Raw genomic sequence first — 17,780 nt, forward strand, 5'->3', positions numbered from 1 at the left:
ACGGCAGGACCAAAGATTCTCCACCTGCGGGGGCTGCGATAGGGCGACCCACTGTCCCCCTTCCTCTTCATCCTAGCCATCGATCCGCTACATCACCTCATCGCCACGGCTGTGGTTCAGCAGCTCCTCCACCACCTCCTTGGACATGATCTTGCGCTACGGCTGAGCCTATATGCTGACGACGCCGTCATCTTCTTAAACCCTGGACGCGACGAGCTCGACTCCCTGCTGCGCATTCTAGGTGACTTTGTAAGAGCAACCGGGCTCCGCATCAACCCGGCCAAATCCACAGTCTCCCTCATCCGATGCGAAAACATCAACATTGGGGAGGTGCTGCAGGGTTTTGCGGGCTCTGTCGCCCCCTTCCCCATTAGGTATCTAGGCCTCCCGGTCACCACGGGCCATCTACGCCTCATTCACCTCCAGTTTATCATCGATAGAATCAAGGCGAGATTAGCGGGATGGAAGGGTAAGCTGCTGCCGATGGCGGATCGCCGAGCGCTCGTCTGCTGCGTGTTGAGCGCCATGCCGACCTTCGCGCTCACTGAGGGAGTCCTAGATTAGGGGGTCTCCGGACAGCCAGACTATATCCTTTGGCCGGACTGTTGGACTATGAAGATACGAGATTGAAGACTTTGTCCCGTGTCCGGATGGGACTCTACTTGGCGTGGAAGGCAAGCTAGGCAATACGGATATGTATATCTCCTCCTTTGTAACCGACCTTGTGTAACCCTATCCCCCTCTGGTGTCTATATAAACCGAAGGGTTTAGTCCGTAGGACAACATACAATCATACCATAGGCTAACTTCTAGGGTTTAGCCTCTTTGATCTCGTGGTAGATCAACTCTTGTAATACTCATATCATCAAGAACAATCAAGCAGGACGTAGGGTATTACCTCCATCAAGAGGGCCCGAACCTGGGTAAACATCATGTCCCCTGCCTCCTGTTACCATCCACCTTAGACGCACAGTTCGGGACCCCCTACCCGAGATCCGCCGGTTTTGACACCGACATTGGTGCTTTCATTGAGAGTTCCACTGTGTCGTCATCATAAGGAGGATGGCTCGCCTCGTTGTCAAGGACAACATCACCTCTGGGGGAGCCCTGGCTATAGGACAAACTCTCCGACTAGGCGGCTTCGTCATGAACGCCTGCTCGGCCGCGGCGCCGACGATGACTTCTCGAGTTATCGAAAATAGCCTCCACATTGGCTCGAAATTTGCCGAGCAGATGGATCCAATGGAGCTCTCCTCTTTGAACGAGCTCTTGGATCGCATCGCCGCTCTGGGAGTCACTACGGACTGCGATCGGATCGGGCTTAAACCCGACCAAAGGGAGATTAACTCTCCGCCGGTCACCCATCAGATAGCGGTGGTGGAGGAGCAATGCGGCGATTCTCCCTCTATCCTGAGGATGAACTATGTCCGGATTCCCAAGCTCCCCGAGCCGGATACTCGCTCATGGGAGGACACCGCCCTAACCCTGAATCCATAATCAGGCCGCATACCGAACCCACAGGGCAACATCCCGGAGCCCGAACTTCGAAGATCGGAAACTCCCCTACCCCGAGATCACAGATTGGGTCAAGGTTTGGACTTAAATCCACCCACCCACCCAGATACAAACGATCTTTCCCACATTAGGCAAGCGCCCCAAGAGACAGTACATCACTATTGGGCCAGATTCCTCCTTGTAATGAACAAGGTCAAGGACTGTCGCGAGGAAGACGCAATTTCGTTCTTTTGCAACAATTGCACGAACAAGGGAGTCCTCAACGCCATAAGTCGCCGTGACATAGCACACTTCGCTGACTTGGCGGCCATAGTACGGAAATACTATGCGATGGAAAGTGCCTGGAAAACCCAAACACAATTTTGGGATAATCCGGCTCTGACAAAACCCCCAGTCCGAACTAAAAGGGTGCACTCTCATAAGTCGCCCGACTCAATTACAAAGAAGCAAAAGCCCACTACAGGGCGTGGAACCGTATTGGAGGGATGGCTTAACGGGCCCTGCAAAATCCATAGTACAGCGGATACCTATCAACACACAGCCTTAGAGCATGTTGGGTACTCCGGCAGGTGGCCAAAAGCGGTGAGGATCTCCTCATCCAAAATACCTCAGAGCACCTTCCCACGGATAACAATACAGTATTAACGGTCTTCGAGACCTTCGCCTCAAATAATAGGCGTAAGCGAGCACTCCGCAGCCTTGCCGAAGTCTACCACGTGGCAGCAATAAATCCATGGAGCGACACGGCTATCACCTTCAATGCCAGTGACGAACCTAAATTCCGAACAGCCCGAGCACCAGCCGCTTTGGTCCTCAGTCCAATTGTGGACGGCTTTCAGCTCACTAAGGTGCTCATGGACGGCGGCAGCGGATTAAACCTCATTTATGAGGAAACTCTCCAAAAATGGAAATAGATAGCAACCGTATTGAGCAAAGCAGTACGACCTTCCGAGGAATCAACCCTAGTCGGGAGGCACATTGCGCTGGGAAAATCACACTTGATGTGGTATTCGGCACTCCGGAAAATTACAGGTCCGAAGAAATTACATTCCAAGTGGCCCCATTCAGTAGCGGATACCACACCCTTCTAGGGCGGGAGGCATTCACAATTTTTCAAGCCATACCCCATTACGGGTACATGAAGCTCAAAATGCCCAGACCCAATGGAATCATCACTCTAGTTAGTGATCCGGACATAACACTCCGCACCGAGAACAAAACAGCTGCACTAGCCCTCGAGACATTATCCGAAGCCCATGTGGCGGAGGAGTTAACCGCGCTGCACTCCTCGGTGGATAGGGACAACGTGATACTAGACAAAAGATCCAAGTCCACCTCCTTTAAAACAGCGGACGAAATAGTCAAATTCCAAGTCCATCCAACGGACCCCACAAAAACAGCATCCATCGGGGCACAGTTAAACCCCGCTGTAGACGCCGCACTACGGGAGTTTCTGCGCGAGAATTGGGGCATATTCGCCTGGCATCCTTCAGACATGCCAGGAATCCCACGCAGATTGGCCGAGCATAGCCTTAATGTTCTAAAAGGATTCAAGCCGGTCAAGCAGACTCTTCGGCGTTTCTCTGAACCTAAGCGACAAGCCATGGGAGAAGAGCTAGCCAAGCTACTGGAGGCCGGATTTATTAGAGAAATAAAACATTCGGACTAGCTAGCAAACCTGGTGATGGTACCAAAGAAGGACAAATCCTGGCGCCTATGCGTCGACTTCAAAGACCTTAATAAGGCTTGCCCAAAGGATCCCTTTCCACTCCCTCGCATCGATCAAATCATCGACGCTATCGCAGGACACGAATCATTGTGCTTCCTCGATGCATACTCCGGTTACCACCAGATTAAGATGGCGGAGTCTGATCAAGCCGCAACGGCATTTATCACGCCATACGACCCCTTCTATTTTAACACAATGCCCTTCAGGCTCAAAAACGCCAGCACAACATATCAGCGCATGATCCAGACATGTCTGGAAAAGCAGATCGGCAAGACTGGGGAGGCATATGTAGACGATGTGGTCATTAAAACCAGACACGTCGACTCTTTAATAGATGACTTGAGGCTCACGTTCACCAACCTCCGAACATACGACATTAAGCTCAATCCAGAAAAAAATGCGTTTTCGGCGTTCCTGCCGGAAAGCTCCCGGGCTTCATCATCTCCAGTAGAGGAATTGAAGCAAATACGGCCAAAATCCGAGCTCTGTCGTAGTTGGCTATCCCAACTGACCTCAAGAAAATCCAAAAATTGACTGGATGTGTGGCGGCTTTAAGCCGCTTTATCTCCCGATTAGGAGAAAAGGCACTTCCCCTTTATCGCCTTCTTCGGCGCACCGAACACTTCGAGTGGACGGACGCAGCCACAGCCGGACTAGAAGAAATAAAAGCCATCCTGGCCACCAACCCAATCTTGGCTGCGCCAACTGTTGGTGAACCAATGCTATTATATATAGCGGCAACTCATCAAGTTGTAAGCGCAATGCTCGTCGTCGAATGAGAGATGGACGGACATAAATTCCCACTTCAAAAGCCGGTATATTATGTATCCACCGTCTTCACTCCATGCAAACCACGGTACCCACATTATCAAAAGATAGCATACGCGGTATTCATGGCATCCTGGAAATTACGACACTACTTTCAAGAGTGTTCAATCACGGTGGCGTCCGAAGTACCACTCAATGACATAATAAACAACCGCGATGCCATGGGCCGGATTGCCAAATGGGCCATCGAGCTCCTCCTGTTCGACATAACATACAAACCACGGCGAGCCATTAAGTCACAAGTATTGGCCGATTTCGTCGCCGAATGGACGGAAGCCGAACTCCCTAAAGAGTACAGCGCATACTCCAATTGGATCATGCACTTCGACGGCTCTAAAATGCTGGCTGGTCTGGGGGCCGGCGTCGTCCTGACGTCCCCCACTGGAGATACAGTGCAATACGTACTCCAAATACTATACACAGACTCCAATAACGCAGCCGAGTATGAGGCCCTATTACACGGTCTCCATATGGCAGTCTCCATGGGCATCCAACACCTAGAGGTGCGTGGGGACTCGAACCTCGCAATATCCCAAATAAATGGAGACTTCGACGCCAATGATCCGAAAATGGCGGCATATCGCAATGTCGTCCTCAAAATGTCAGCTCGGTTCGAGGGGCTTGAATTCCACCATGTGGCTCGGGAAAACAACCAGGCGTCGGACATCCTCGCCCGTATCGGCACAAAACGCGCCCCTGTCCCACCGAACATCTTCCTGGAAAGACTGTTTAAACCATCCGTGGTATGGGAAGGGGACACTGCCAAAAATAGTCCAGACCCGGCCACAACCCCAGATACCGAACACTCTGACACAATCAGAGGCTCTGCCACCGAAATAACACCTTCAGCCCACGTGATAATGGTCGTCATCGCCCCATGGATAGAACCATTCCTGGCCTACCTAACTAGGCAGGAATTACCCGAGGACCAAAATGAGGCATGCTGCATAGTGCGGCGATCTAAAGCCTACAAGGTCCACGAGGGAGAGCTTTATAAGAAAAGCACAACCGGAGTCCTTCAAAGGTGCATCTCCGAAGAGGAAGGGCGGAATCTTTTGGCAGAAATCCATGCCGGACTCGGTGGCCACCACGCCGTAGCCCGAGCCCTTGTAAGCAAGGCCTTCCGTACAGGTTTTTATTGGCCGACGGCCCAGGCAGATGCACAACATCTGGTACAACATTGTGTCGGTTGCCAGCTTTTTGCAAACCAAAGCCACATGCCACCTGCCGCCCTCCAAACAATCCCCATTACTTCGCCCTTTGCGGTCTGGGGGCTTGATATGGTCGGACCCCTCAAAGGGGGAACCCATAAGAAAAAATACTTACTGGTCATGGTGGATAAATTCACCAACTGGATAGAAGCCAAACCTGTCAAAACGGCTAAATCCAGACCGGTGATAGACTTCATATCCGGGGTTGTACACCATTATGGCGTCCCCCATAGCATCATCACTGACAACAGCACGAACTTTACAGCCGACGAGGTGAAATTTTGGTGCAGCAACATGGGCATCAAGCTCGATTATGCTTCTGTCTATCATCCGCAAACTAACGGTCAAGTTGAACGAGCAAATGGTCTTATCATGAGCGGCATTAAACCCAGATTAGTGCAGTCCTTGAAGAAATCAGACAATCATTGGGTAGAGGAGCTCGACTCCGTACTATGGGGGCTGCATGTTGGGGAACGTAGCAATAATTCAAAAATTTCACACGTGTCACCAAGATCAATCTAGGAGATACTAGCAACGAGAGACAGGGAGTGCATCTTCATACCCTTCAAGATCGCTAAGCGGAAGCGTTACAAGAACGCGGTTGGTGGAGTCGTACACGCAGCGATTCAGATCGCGGTCGATTCCGATCTAAGCGCCGAACAACGGCGCCTCCGCATTCAACACACGTACAACCCGGTGACGTCTCCCGCGCCTTGATCCAGCAAGGAGATAGGGAGAGGTTGGGGAAGACTCCGTCCAGTAGCAGCACGATGGCGTGGTGATGGTGGAGGAGCATGGCACGCCAGCAGGGCTTCGCCAAGCACTGCAAAAGACGAGGAGGGATAGGGGTAGGGCTGCGCCAAGAGGGACAGAGACTCGTGTGTTGGGCAGCCCCAAAACCCCCACTATTTATAGGAGGAGGGGAGGAGGGTGCGCCCCCTCTAGGTTTCCCACCCCTAGGGGGGCGGCAGCCCTAGATGGGATGGAGGGGGGCGGCCAAGAGGGGGAGAGAGGGGCGCGCCCTAGGGTGGGCCTTAGGCCCATCTGCGCCTAGGGTTTCCCCCTTCTCCTCCTAGCTGCGGCTTGGGCCCTGGTGGGAGGCGCACCAGTTCACTCAGGGGCTGGTCCCTTCCCACTCTTGGCCCATGCAAGCCTCCGGGGCTTGTGGCCCCTCCCGGTGGACCCCCGGAACCCTCCGGTGGTCCCGGTACATTACCGGTGACGCCCAAAACACTTCCGGTGGTCAAAACCTCACTTCCTATATATTATTCTTTACCTCCGGACCATTCCGGAACTCCTCGTGACATCCGGGATCTCATCCGGGATTCCGAACAACATTCGGTAACCACGTACAAACTTTCCCTATAACCCTAGCATCATCGGACCTTAAGTGTGTAGACCCTACGGGTTCGGGAATCATGCAGACATGACCGAGACAACTCTCCGACCAATAACCAATAGCAAGATCTGGATACCCATGTTGGCTCCCACATGTTCCACGATGATCTCATCGGATGAACCACGATGTCGAGGATTCAAGCAATCTCGTATACAATTCCCTTTGTCAATCGGTACGTTACTTGCCCGAGATTCGATCGTCGGTATCCCAATACCTCGTTCAATCTCATTACTAGCAAGTCAGTTTACTCGTTCCGTAATGCATGATCCCATGACCAACTACTTAGTTACAATGAGCTCATTATGATGATGCATTACCGAGTGGGCCCAAAGATACCTCTCCGTCATACGGAGTGACAAATCCCAGTCTCGATTCGTGCCAACCCAACAGACACTTTCGGAGATACCTATAGTGCACCTTTATAGCCACCCAGTTACGTTGTGATGTTTGGTGCACCCAAAGCATTCCTACGGTATCTGGGAGTTGCACAATCTCATGGTCTAAGGAAATGATACTTGACATTAGAAAAGCTCTTAGCAAACGAACTACACGATCTTGTGCTATGCTTAGGATTGGGTCTTGTCCATCACATCATTCTCCTAATGATGTGATCCCGTTATCAATGACATCCAATGTCCATGGTCAGGAAACCATAACCATCTATTGATCAACGAGCTAGTCAACTAGAGGCTCACTAGGGACATGTTGTGGTCTATGTATTCACACATGTATTATGATTTCCGGATAACACAATTATAGCATGAACAATAGACAATTATCATGAACAAAGAAATATAATAATAACCATTTTATTATTGCCTCTAGGGCATATTTCCAACAGTCTCCCACTTGCACTAGAGTCAATAGTCTAGTTACATTGTGATGAATCGAACACCCATGGAGTTCTAGTGTTGATCATGTTTTGCTCTAGGGAGAGGTTTAGTCAACGGATCTGCCATATTCAGGTCCGTATGTACTTTACAAATATCTATGTCTCCATTTTGAACACTTTCACGAAGGGAGTTGAAGCGACGCTTGATATGCCTGGTCTTCCTGTGAAACCTGCGCTCCTTGGCAAGGGCTATAGCTCCAGTGTTGTCACAGAAGAGAGTCATCGGGCCCGACGCATTGGGTATGACTCCTAGGTCGGTAATGAACTCCTTCACGCAGATTGCCTCTTGTGCTGCCTCTGAGGCTGCCATGTACTCCGCTTGACATGTAGATCCCGCCACAACGCTTTGCTTGCAACTGCACCAGCTTACTGCCCCACCATTCAAAATATACACGTATCTGGTTTGTGACTTAGAGTCATCCAGATATGTGTCGAAGCTAGCATCGATGTAACCCTTTACGACGAGCTCTTCGTCACCTCCATAAACGAGAAACATATCCTTAGTCCTCTTCAGGTACTTCAGGATATTCTTGACCGTTGTCCAGTGTTCCATGCCGGGATTACTTTGGTACCTTTCTACCAAACTTACGGCAAGGTTTACATCAGGTCTGGTACATAGCATGGCATACATAATAGACCCTATGGCCGAGGCATAGGGGACGACACTCATCTTTTCTCTATCTTCTGCCGTGGTCGGGCATTGAGCCGTGCTCAATTGCATACCTTGCAATACAGGCAAGAACCCCATCTTGGACTGATCCATATTAAACTTCTTCAATATCTTGTCAAGGTACATACTTTGTGAAAGACCAATGAGGCGTCTCGATCTATCTCTATAGATTTTGATGCCTAATATATAAGCAGCTTCTCCAAGGTCCTTCATTGAAAAACACTTGTTCAAGTAGGCCTTTATGCTTTCCAAGAATTCTATATCATTTCCCATCAATAGCATGTCATCCACATACAATATGAGAAATGCTACAGAGCTCCCACTCACTTTCTTGTAAATGCAGGCTTCTCCATAAGTCTGCGTAAACCCAAACGCTTTGATCATCTCATCAAAATGAATGTTCCAACTCCGAGATGTTTGCACCAGCCCATAAATCGAGCGTTGGAGCTTGCACACCTTATCAGCATTCTTAGGATCGACAAAACCTTCCAGCTGCATCATATACGATTCTTCCTTAAGGAAACCATTAGGGAATGCCGTTTTGACGTCCATTTGCCATATCTCATAATCATAGAATGCGGCAGCTAACATGATTCGGACGGACTTCAGCTTTGCTACGGGTGAAAAAGTCTCATCGTAGTCAACCCCTTGAACTTGTCGATAACCCTTAGCGACAAGCCAAGCTTTATAGATGGTTATATTACCATCCACGTCTGTCTTCTTCTTAAAGATCCATTTATTTTCTATGTCTCGCCGATCAATGGGCAAGTCAGTCAAAGTCCATACTTCGTTTTCATACATGGATCCTATCTCGGATTTCATGGCTTCCAGCCATTTGTCGGAATCCGGGCCCGCCATCGCTTCTTCATAGTTCGAAGGTTCACCGTTGTCTAACAACATGATTTCCAAGACAGGGTTGCCGTACCACTCTGGTGCGGAACGTGTCCACGTGGACCTACCAAGTTCGGTAGCAACTTGATCTGAAGTTCCATGATCATCATCATTAACTTCCTCTCTAGTCGGTGCAGGCACCTCAGGAACATTTTCTTGAGCTATGCCACTTACCGGTTCAAGAGGTAATACTTCATCAAGTTCTACTTTCCTACCACTTATTTCTTGGAGAGAAACTCTTTCTCTAGAAAGGACCCATTCTTGGCAACAAAGATCTTGCCTGCGGATCTGAGGTAGAAGGTATACCCAATAGTTTCTTTAGGGTATCCTATGAAGACGCATTTTTCCGATTTGGGTTCGAGCTTTTCAGGTTGAAGTTTCTTGACATAAGCATCGCATCCCCAAACTTTTAGAAACGACAGCTTAGGTTTCTTCCCAAACCATAATTCATATGGTGTCGTCTCAACGGATTTCAACGGAGCCCTATTTAAAGTGAATGCGGCAGTCTCAAAAGCATAGCCCCAAAATGACAGCGGTAGATCGGTAAGAGACATCATAGATCACACCATACACAATAGAGTGCGATTACGACGTTCGGGCACACCATTAAGCTGAGGTGTTCCAGGCGGCGTGAGTTGTGAAACTATTCCACATTTTCTTAAGTGTGTGCCAAATTCGTGACTCAAGTATTCTCCCCCACGATCTGATCGCAAGAACTTGATTTTCCTGTCACGTTGATTCTCAACCTCACTCTGAAATTCCTTGAACTTTTCAAAGGTCTCAGACTCGTGTTTCATTAAGTAGACATACCCATATCTACTCAAGTCATCAGTGAGGGTGAGAACATAACGATAGCCACCGCGTGCCTCAACACTCATTGGACCGCACACATCAGTATGTATGATTTCCAATAAGTTGGTTGCTCGCTCCATTGTTCTTGAGAACGGAGTCTTGGTCATTTTACCCATGAGGCATGGTTCGCACGTGTCAAATGATTCGTAATCAAGAGACTCCAAAAGTCCATCGGCATGGAGCTTCTTCATGCGTTTGACACCTATGTGACCAAGGCGGCAGTGCCACAAGTATGTGGGACTATCATTATCAACCTTACATCTTGGTATTCACACTATGAATATGTGTAACATTACGCTCGAGATTCATTAAGAATAAACCATTCACCAGCGGAGCATGACCATAAAACATATCTCTCATATAAATAGAACAACCATTATTCTCTGATTTAAATGAGTAGCCATCTCGAATTAAACGAGATCCTGATACAATGTTCATGCTCAAAGCTGGCACTAAATAACAATTATTGAGGTTTAAAACTAATCCCGTAGGTAAATGTAGAGGCAGCGTGCCGACGGCGATCACATCGACCTTGGAACCATTCCCGACGCGCATCGTCACCTCGTCCTTCGCCAGTCTCCGCTTATTCCGCAGCTCCTGCTTTGAGTTACAAATGTGAGCAACCGCACCGGTATCAAATACCCAGGAGCTACTACGAGTACTGGTAAGGTACACATCAATTACATGTATATCACATATACCTTTAGTGTTGCCGGCCTTCTTGTTCGCTATGTATTTGGGGCAGTTGCGCTTCCAGTGACCACTTCCCTTGCAATAAAAACACTCAGTCTCGGGCTTGGGTCCATTCTTTGGCTTCTTCCCGGCAGCTTGCTTACCGGGTGTGGCAACCCCCTTGCCGTCCTTCTTGAAGTTCTTCTTACCCTTGCCTTTCTTAAACTTAGTGGTTTTATTCACCATCAACACTTGATGTTCCTTTTTGATCTCCACCTCCGCTGATTTCAGCATTGAATATACCTCAGGAATGGTCTTTTCCATCCCCTGCATATTGAAGTTCATCACAAAGCTCTTGTAGCTCAGTGGAAGCGACTGAAGGATTCTGTCAATGACCGCGTCATCCGGGAGATTAACTCCCAGCAGAGTCAAGCGGTTGTGCAACCCAGACATTTTGAGTGTGTGCTCACTGACAGAACTATTTTCCTCCATCTTACAACTGAAGAACTTGTCGGAGACTTCATATCTCTCGACCTGGGCATGAGCTTGGAAAACCATTTTCAGCTCTTCGAACATCTCATATGCCCCGTGTTGCTCAAAACGCTTTTGGAGCCCCGGTTCTAAGTTGTAAAGCATGCCGCACTGAACGAGGGAGTAATCATCAGCACGTGACTGCCAAGCGTTCATAACATCTTGGTTCTCTGGGATGGGTGCGTCACCTAGCGGTGCTTCTAGGACATAATCTTTCTTGGCAGCTATGAGGATGATCCTCAGGCTCCGGACCCAGTCCGTATAGTTGCTGCCATCATCTTTCAGCTTGGTTTTCTCTAGGAACGTGTTGAAGTTGAGGGCAATATTAGCGTGGGCATTTGATCTACAAGACATAATGTAAAGATTTTAGACTAAGTTCATGATAATTAATTTCATCTAATCAAATTATTCAATGAACTCCCACTCAGATAGACATCCCTCTAGTCATCTAAGTGAAACATGATCCGAGTCAACTAGGCTGTGTCCGATCATCACGTGAGACGGACTAGTCAACATCGGTGAACATCTTCATGTTGATCATATCTTCTATATGACTCATGCTCGACCTTTCGGTCTTCCTTGTTCCGAGGCCATGTCTGTACATGCTAGGCTCGTCAAGTCAACCTAAGTGTATTGCTTGTGTAAATCTGGCTTACACCCGTTGTATTCGAACGTTAGAATCTATCACACCCGATCATCATGTGGTGCTTCGAAACAACGAACCTTCGCAATGGTGCACAGTTAGGGGGAACACTTTCTTGAAATTATTACGAGGGATCATCTTATTTAAGCTACCGTCGTTCTAAGCAAATAAGATGTAAAACATGATAAACATCACATGCAATCAAATAGTGACATGATATGGCCAATATCATTTTGCTCCTTATGATCTCCTTCTTCGGGGCGCCATGATCATCATCGTCAGCGGCATGACACCATGATCTCCATCATCATGATCTCCATCATCGTGTCTTCATGAAGTTGTCTCGTCATCTATTACTTCTACTACTATGGCTAACAGTTTAGCAATAAAGTAAAGTAATTACATGACGTTTATGTTGACACACAGGTCATAAATAAATTAAGACAACTCCTATGGCTCCTGCCGGTTGTCATACTCATCGACATGCAAGTCGTGATTCCTATTACAAGAACATGATCAATCTCATACATCACATATATCATTCATCACATCCTTTTGGCCATATCACATCACATGGCACATGCTGCAAAAACAAGTTAGACATCCTCTAATTGTTGTTGCAAGTTTTTACGTGGCTGCTATAGGTTTCTAGCAAGAACGTTTCTTACCTACGCCAAAACCACAACGTGATATGCCAATTTCTATTTACCCTTCATAAGGACCCTTTTCATCGAATCCGATCTGACTAAAGTGGGAGAGACAGACACCCGCTAGCCACCTTATGCAACTAGTGCATGTTAGTCGGTGGAACCAGTCTCACGTAAGCGTACGTGTAAGGTCGGTCCGGGCCGCTTCATCCCACGATGCCGCCGAATCAAGATAAGACTAGTAACAGCAAGTAAATTGACAATATCGACGCCCACAACTGCTTTGTGTTCTACTCATGCATAGAAACTACGCATAGACCTAGCTCATGATGCCACTGTTGGGGAACATAGCAGAATTTAAAATTTTCTACGCATCACCAAGATCAATCTATGGAGTTATCTAGCAACGAGGGAAAGGGGAGTGCATCTACATACCCTTGTAGATCGCGAGCGGAAGCATTCAAGAGAACGGGGTTGATGGAGTCGTACTCGTCGTGATCCAAATCACCGATGACCGAGCACCGAACGAATGGCACCTCCACGTTGAACACACGTACGGTTGGGAAGACGTCTCCTCCTTCTTGATCCAGCAAGGGGGAAGGAGAGGTTGATGGAGATCCAGCAGCACGATGGAATGGTGGTGGAAGCAACGGTGATCTCGGCAGGTGAGGGAGTCCTGGATCAGGGGGTGTTCGGGTAGCCAGACTATACCTTCAGCCGGACTCCAGGACTATGAAGATACAAGATTGAAGACTTCGTCCCATGTCCGGATGGGACTTTCCTTGGCGTGGAAGGCAAGCTTGGCGATGCGGATATTCAAGATCTCCTACCATTGTAACCGACTTTGTGTAACCCTAACCCTCTCCGGTGTCTATATAAACCGGAGGGTTTTAGTCCGTAGGACAACTTCATCATACAACAACCATACCATAGGCTAGCTTTTAGGGTTTAGCCTCCTTGATCTCGTGGTAGATCTACTCTTGTACTACCCATATCATCAATATTAATCAAGCAGGACATAGGATTTTACCTCCATCAAGATGGCCCGAACCTGGGTAAAACATCGTGTTCCTTGCCTCCTGTTACCATCCGGCCTAGACGCACAGTTCGGGACCCCCTACCCGAGATCCGCCGGTTTTGACACCGACATTGGTGCTTTCATTGAGAGTTCCTCTGTGTCGTCGCTTTTAGGCCCGATGGCTCCTTCGATCATCAACAATGATGCAGTCCAGGGTGAGACTTTTCTCCCCGGACAGATCTTCGTCTTCGGCGGCTTCGCACTGCGGGCCAATTCGCTTGGCCACCTTGAGCAGATCGAAAGCTACGCCCCTGGCCATCAGGTCAGGTTTGGAAGCCTAAACTACATGGCTGACATCCGCGGGGACTTGATCTTCGACGGATTCGAGCCACAGCCAAGCGCGCCGCACTGTCTCGATGGGCATGATATAGCTCTGCCGCCGAACAGCGCCTTGGAGGCCGCACACGCATTGGTTCCGACCATTGATTCGGAGCCTACTGCGTCGATCAAGGATCAGCGGTTGGACGTTGCCTCAGGGGTTGCGATCTCAGAGGCAATCGAGCCGAACTCCAGCCCCGCACTCCGCATGGCCCATGACTCCGAGGAGCCGGATTGCTCTCCGAACTCCGAGCCCCCCGCGCTCCTGCCGATCGAATCCGATTGGGCGCCGATAATGGAGTTCACTGTCGCGGACATCTTTCAGCACTCGCCCTTCGGCGACATCCTGAATTCTCTAAAGTCTCTTTCTTTATCAGGAGAGCCCTGGCCGAACTACGGTCAGCAAGGTTGGGATACGGACGATGAAGAAATTCAAAACCCACCCACCACCCACTTCGTAGCCACTGTCGACGACTTAACCGACATGCTTGACTTCGACTCCGAAGACATCGACGGCATGGATGACGATGCAGGAGACGAACAAGAACCAGCACTTGTAGGGCGCTGGAAGGCCACCTCGTCATATGACATATATATGGTGGACACTCCAAAGGATGGAGATGGCGATGGAACAGCGGGGGATGATACCTCTAAGAAACAGCCCAAGCGCCGGCGTCAGCGGCGCCGCTCTAAATCCCGCCAAAGCAAAAACGGTGATTCCGGCACGGGAGATAATACTACTCCGGATAGCGCCGAAGAACACCCCCTCCAGCAAGATTTAGCACAGGAGGACAGAGAAGCCAGCCCTCACGAGAGGGCGGCGGACCAAGAGGTTGAGGATGATAATTATACGCCTCCCTCCGAAGACGAGGCAAGCCTCGACGATGACGAGTTCGTCGTGCCAGAGGATCTCGCCGAACAAGAGCGTTTTAAACGCAGGCTTATGGCCACGGCAAGCAGCCTCAAGAAAAAGCAGCAACAGCTTAGAGCTAATCAGGATTTGCTAGCTGACAGATGGACTGAAGTCCTTGCGGCCGAAGAGTATGAACTCGAACGCCCCTCCAAGAGTTACCCAAAGCGCAGGCTGCTACCCTGACTAGAGGAGGAAGCACCTACATCACCAGCGCATGACATGGCCGACCGGCCACCTCGTGGCCGCGACAGAGAGGCCTCTTGGCCCTCCACTCAAGCCATGCCCCGACGCCGTGTCAAGCATACTAAGGCACGGGAAAATGCACCCGACCTGTGCGACATACTGGAAGACAAGGCAAGGCAAGCAAGATCGATCTACGGATCGCGCAGGCGCCCCACGGCACGTGACGGTGATCGTCACTCCAGATGCAATAATCCGGTCGGGCCGAACTCAATAGACAAAGCTCCTTCGAGCTGCGTCGTGATATAGCCCAATACAGAGGCGCTGCACACCCACTATGCTTCATAGATGAAGTAATGGATCATAAAATCCCTGAGGGCTTCAAACCCGTAAACATCGAATCGTACGATGGCACAACAGATCCTGCGGTATGGATCGAGGATTATCTCCTTCATATCGACATGGCCCGCGGTGATGATCTACACGCCATCAAATACCTCCCACTCAAACTTAAGGGACCGGCCCGACATTGGCTTAACAGCTTGCCAGCAGACTCAATCGGTTCTTGGGAGGACCTGGAAGCCGCATTCCTTGACAACTTCCAGGGCACTTATGTGCGACCACCGGACGCCGATGACCTAAGCCACATAATTCAGCAGCCAGAGGAATCGGCTAGGCAATTCTGGACACGGTTCCTAACAAAGAAAAACCAAATAGTCGACTGTCCGGACGCAGAGGTCTTAGCGGCCTTCAAGCATAATATCCGTGACGAGTGGCTTGCCCGGCACCTGGGACAGGAAAAGCCGAAATCTATGGCAGCCCTCACGACACTCATGACCCGCTTTTGCGCGGGAGAAGACAGCTGGCTAGCTCGCATCAACAATTTAACCAAGAACCCTGGTAATTCGAATACCAAGGACAAAAGCGACAGGTCGCGTCGGAACAAACAAAAGCGCCGCGTTAACAGCGACAGCAACGAGGATACGGCAGTTAATGCTGGACTCTGAGGCTACAAATCCGGTCAACGGAAAAAGACATTCAAAAGAAATACTCAGGGCCCGTCCAATTTGGACCGAATACTCAACCGCTTGTGCCAGATACATGGCACCCCCGAAAAGCCAGCCAATCACACCAACAGGGATTGTTGGGTGTTCAAGCAGGCAGGCAAGTTAAGAGCCGAAAACAAAGACAAGGGGCTGTATAGCGACAACGAGGAGGAGCCCAGGCCGCCGAACAACGGTGGACAGAAGGGATTTCCCCCGCAAGTGCGGACGGTGAACATGATATACGCAACCCACATCCCCAAGAGGGAGCGGAAGCGTGCGCTACGGGACGTATATGCGATGGAGCCAGTCGCCCCAAAGTTCAACCCATGGTCCTCCTGCCCGATCACCTTTGATCGAAGGGACCACCCCACTAGCATCCATCACGGCGGCTTCGCCGCATTGGTTCTAGACCCAATCATTGACGGATTTCATCTCACAAGAGTCCTCATGGATGGCGGCAGCAGCCTGAACCTGCTTTACTAGGATACAGTGCGAAAAATGGGCATAGATCCCTCGAGGATCAAGCCCACCAAAACGACCTTTAAAGGCGTCATACCAGGTGTAGAAGCCAACTGTACAGGCTCAGTCACACTGGAAGTGGTCTTCGGATCTCCGGATAACTTCCGAAGCGAGGAGTTAATCTTCGACATAGTCCCGTTCCGTAGTGGCTATCACGCACTGCTCGGGCGAACCGCATTCGCAAAATTCAACGCGGTACCGCACTATGCATACCTCAAGCTCAAGATGCCAGGCCCTAGAGGATTAATCACGGTCAATGGGAACACTGAACGCTCCCTCCGAACGGAGGAGCACACGGCAGCGCTTGCAGCAGAAGTACAAAGCAGCCTCTCTAGGCAGTTCTCCAGTTCGGCCTTCAAAAAGCCGGACACTGTCAAGCGCGCCCGGAGTACCCTACAACAAGACCGCCTGGCACATTCTGAGCTAGCGTAGCAATGCGGCCCCAACCCTAGCCCTCGCGATATAGTGAAACCAGTGCCTCACGTACATAACTACGCTCTTGAAATACCATGGGCATAGGGGAAGGGGCACTATCACGGCACGCCCAAAATACGGCTTAAACCGCACCAGGGGCTGCCGGATTCCTTTTTTTCTTTTTTTTACTCTCAGGACTCCATACTTCAGATGACCCGTTCGGCAATTCAACTGCCACACAAACGATGCAAGATCCAGGAAAGCAGACAAGCCACGCCGCATTATGGAACTCCCAGGTGGTCTCTATTGCGAGCAGTATACCTGTTTTTAATACAATTCCGCGGCCTGCCCCTGGCCAGGACATGTTAAATAGTCCAATTTCTTTTGCTTATCGCACTATTTGTATCGTTCCGCTTTCATAGCAGCCTTTCTATAAACAATGCATAGTTTTTTGTCTATTTTTTGCATTATCCTCTTTTTATATATATGTTTATCAATAACATGTTGCATCCGTACACTGTGGTACGGCAAAAATACGCCAGGGGCTTCAGTACCCATCAATATGGCGTGAGAAGTCCGTACACTTTCACAAGTGCGGCACCCCGAACTTATAGCACTATATGCATCGGCTCCAAATCATGATTTGGGTCAATAGTTGGGTTTGCCCGGCTCCTATGTTTTGGTGCCTTACATTCCGCTATATCGTCTAAGGTAGCACTAGGAGAACTACTGCGATTGTGCCCCAGTTGAGCTGGGCTGAGCACCTTAGTAGAGAAAGCTAAAACTGACTGTCATGATGAGGCGAGAGACCGGTCGCTGTTCGAGAGGTTTT

At 49.6% G+C, this 17,780-nt stretch overlaps 1 protein-coding gene across 1 annotated transcript in view; it reads left to right on the plus strand.

Annotated features, from left to right (window-relative positions):
- LOC147976490 (uncharacterized) overlaps positions 1 to 564 on the plus strand; it is a 28,284-nt gene extending 27,720 nt beyond the window's left edge. Inside the window, exon 3 of the mRNA XM_087520880.1 lies at positions 124 to 564. Coding sequence (XP_087377006.1) covers positions 124 to 564 — 441 coding nt within the window. The remainder of the gene's footprint in view (positions 1 to 123) is intronic.
- The last annotated feature ends 17,216 nt before the right edge of the window (positions 565 to 17,780 follow it).

The sequence above is a fragment of the Triticum urartu genome, chromosome 4A, assembly GCF_056163025.1.
Source record: "Triticum urartu cultivar PI428250 chromosome 4A, HENAU_Tu73, whole genome shotgun sequence".
NCBI classification, from domain to species: domain Eukaryota; kingdom Viridiplantae; phylum Streptophyta; class Magnoliopsida; order Poales; family Poaceae; genus Triticum; species Triticum urartu.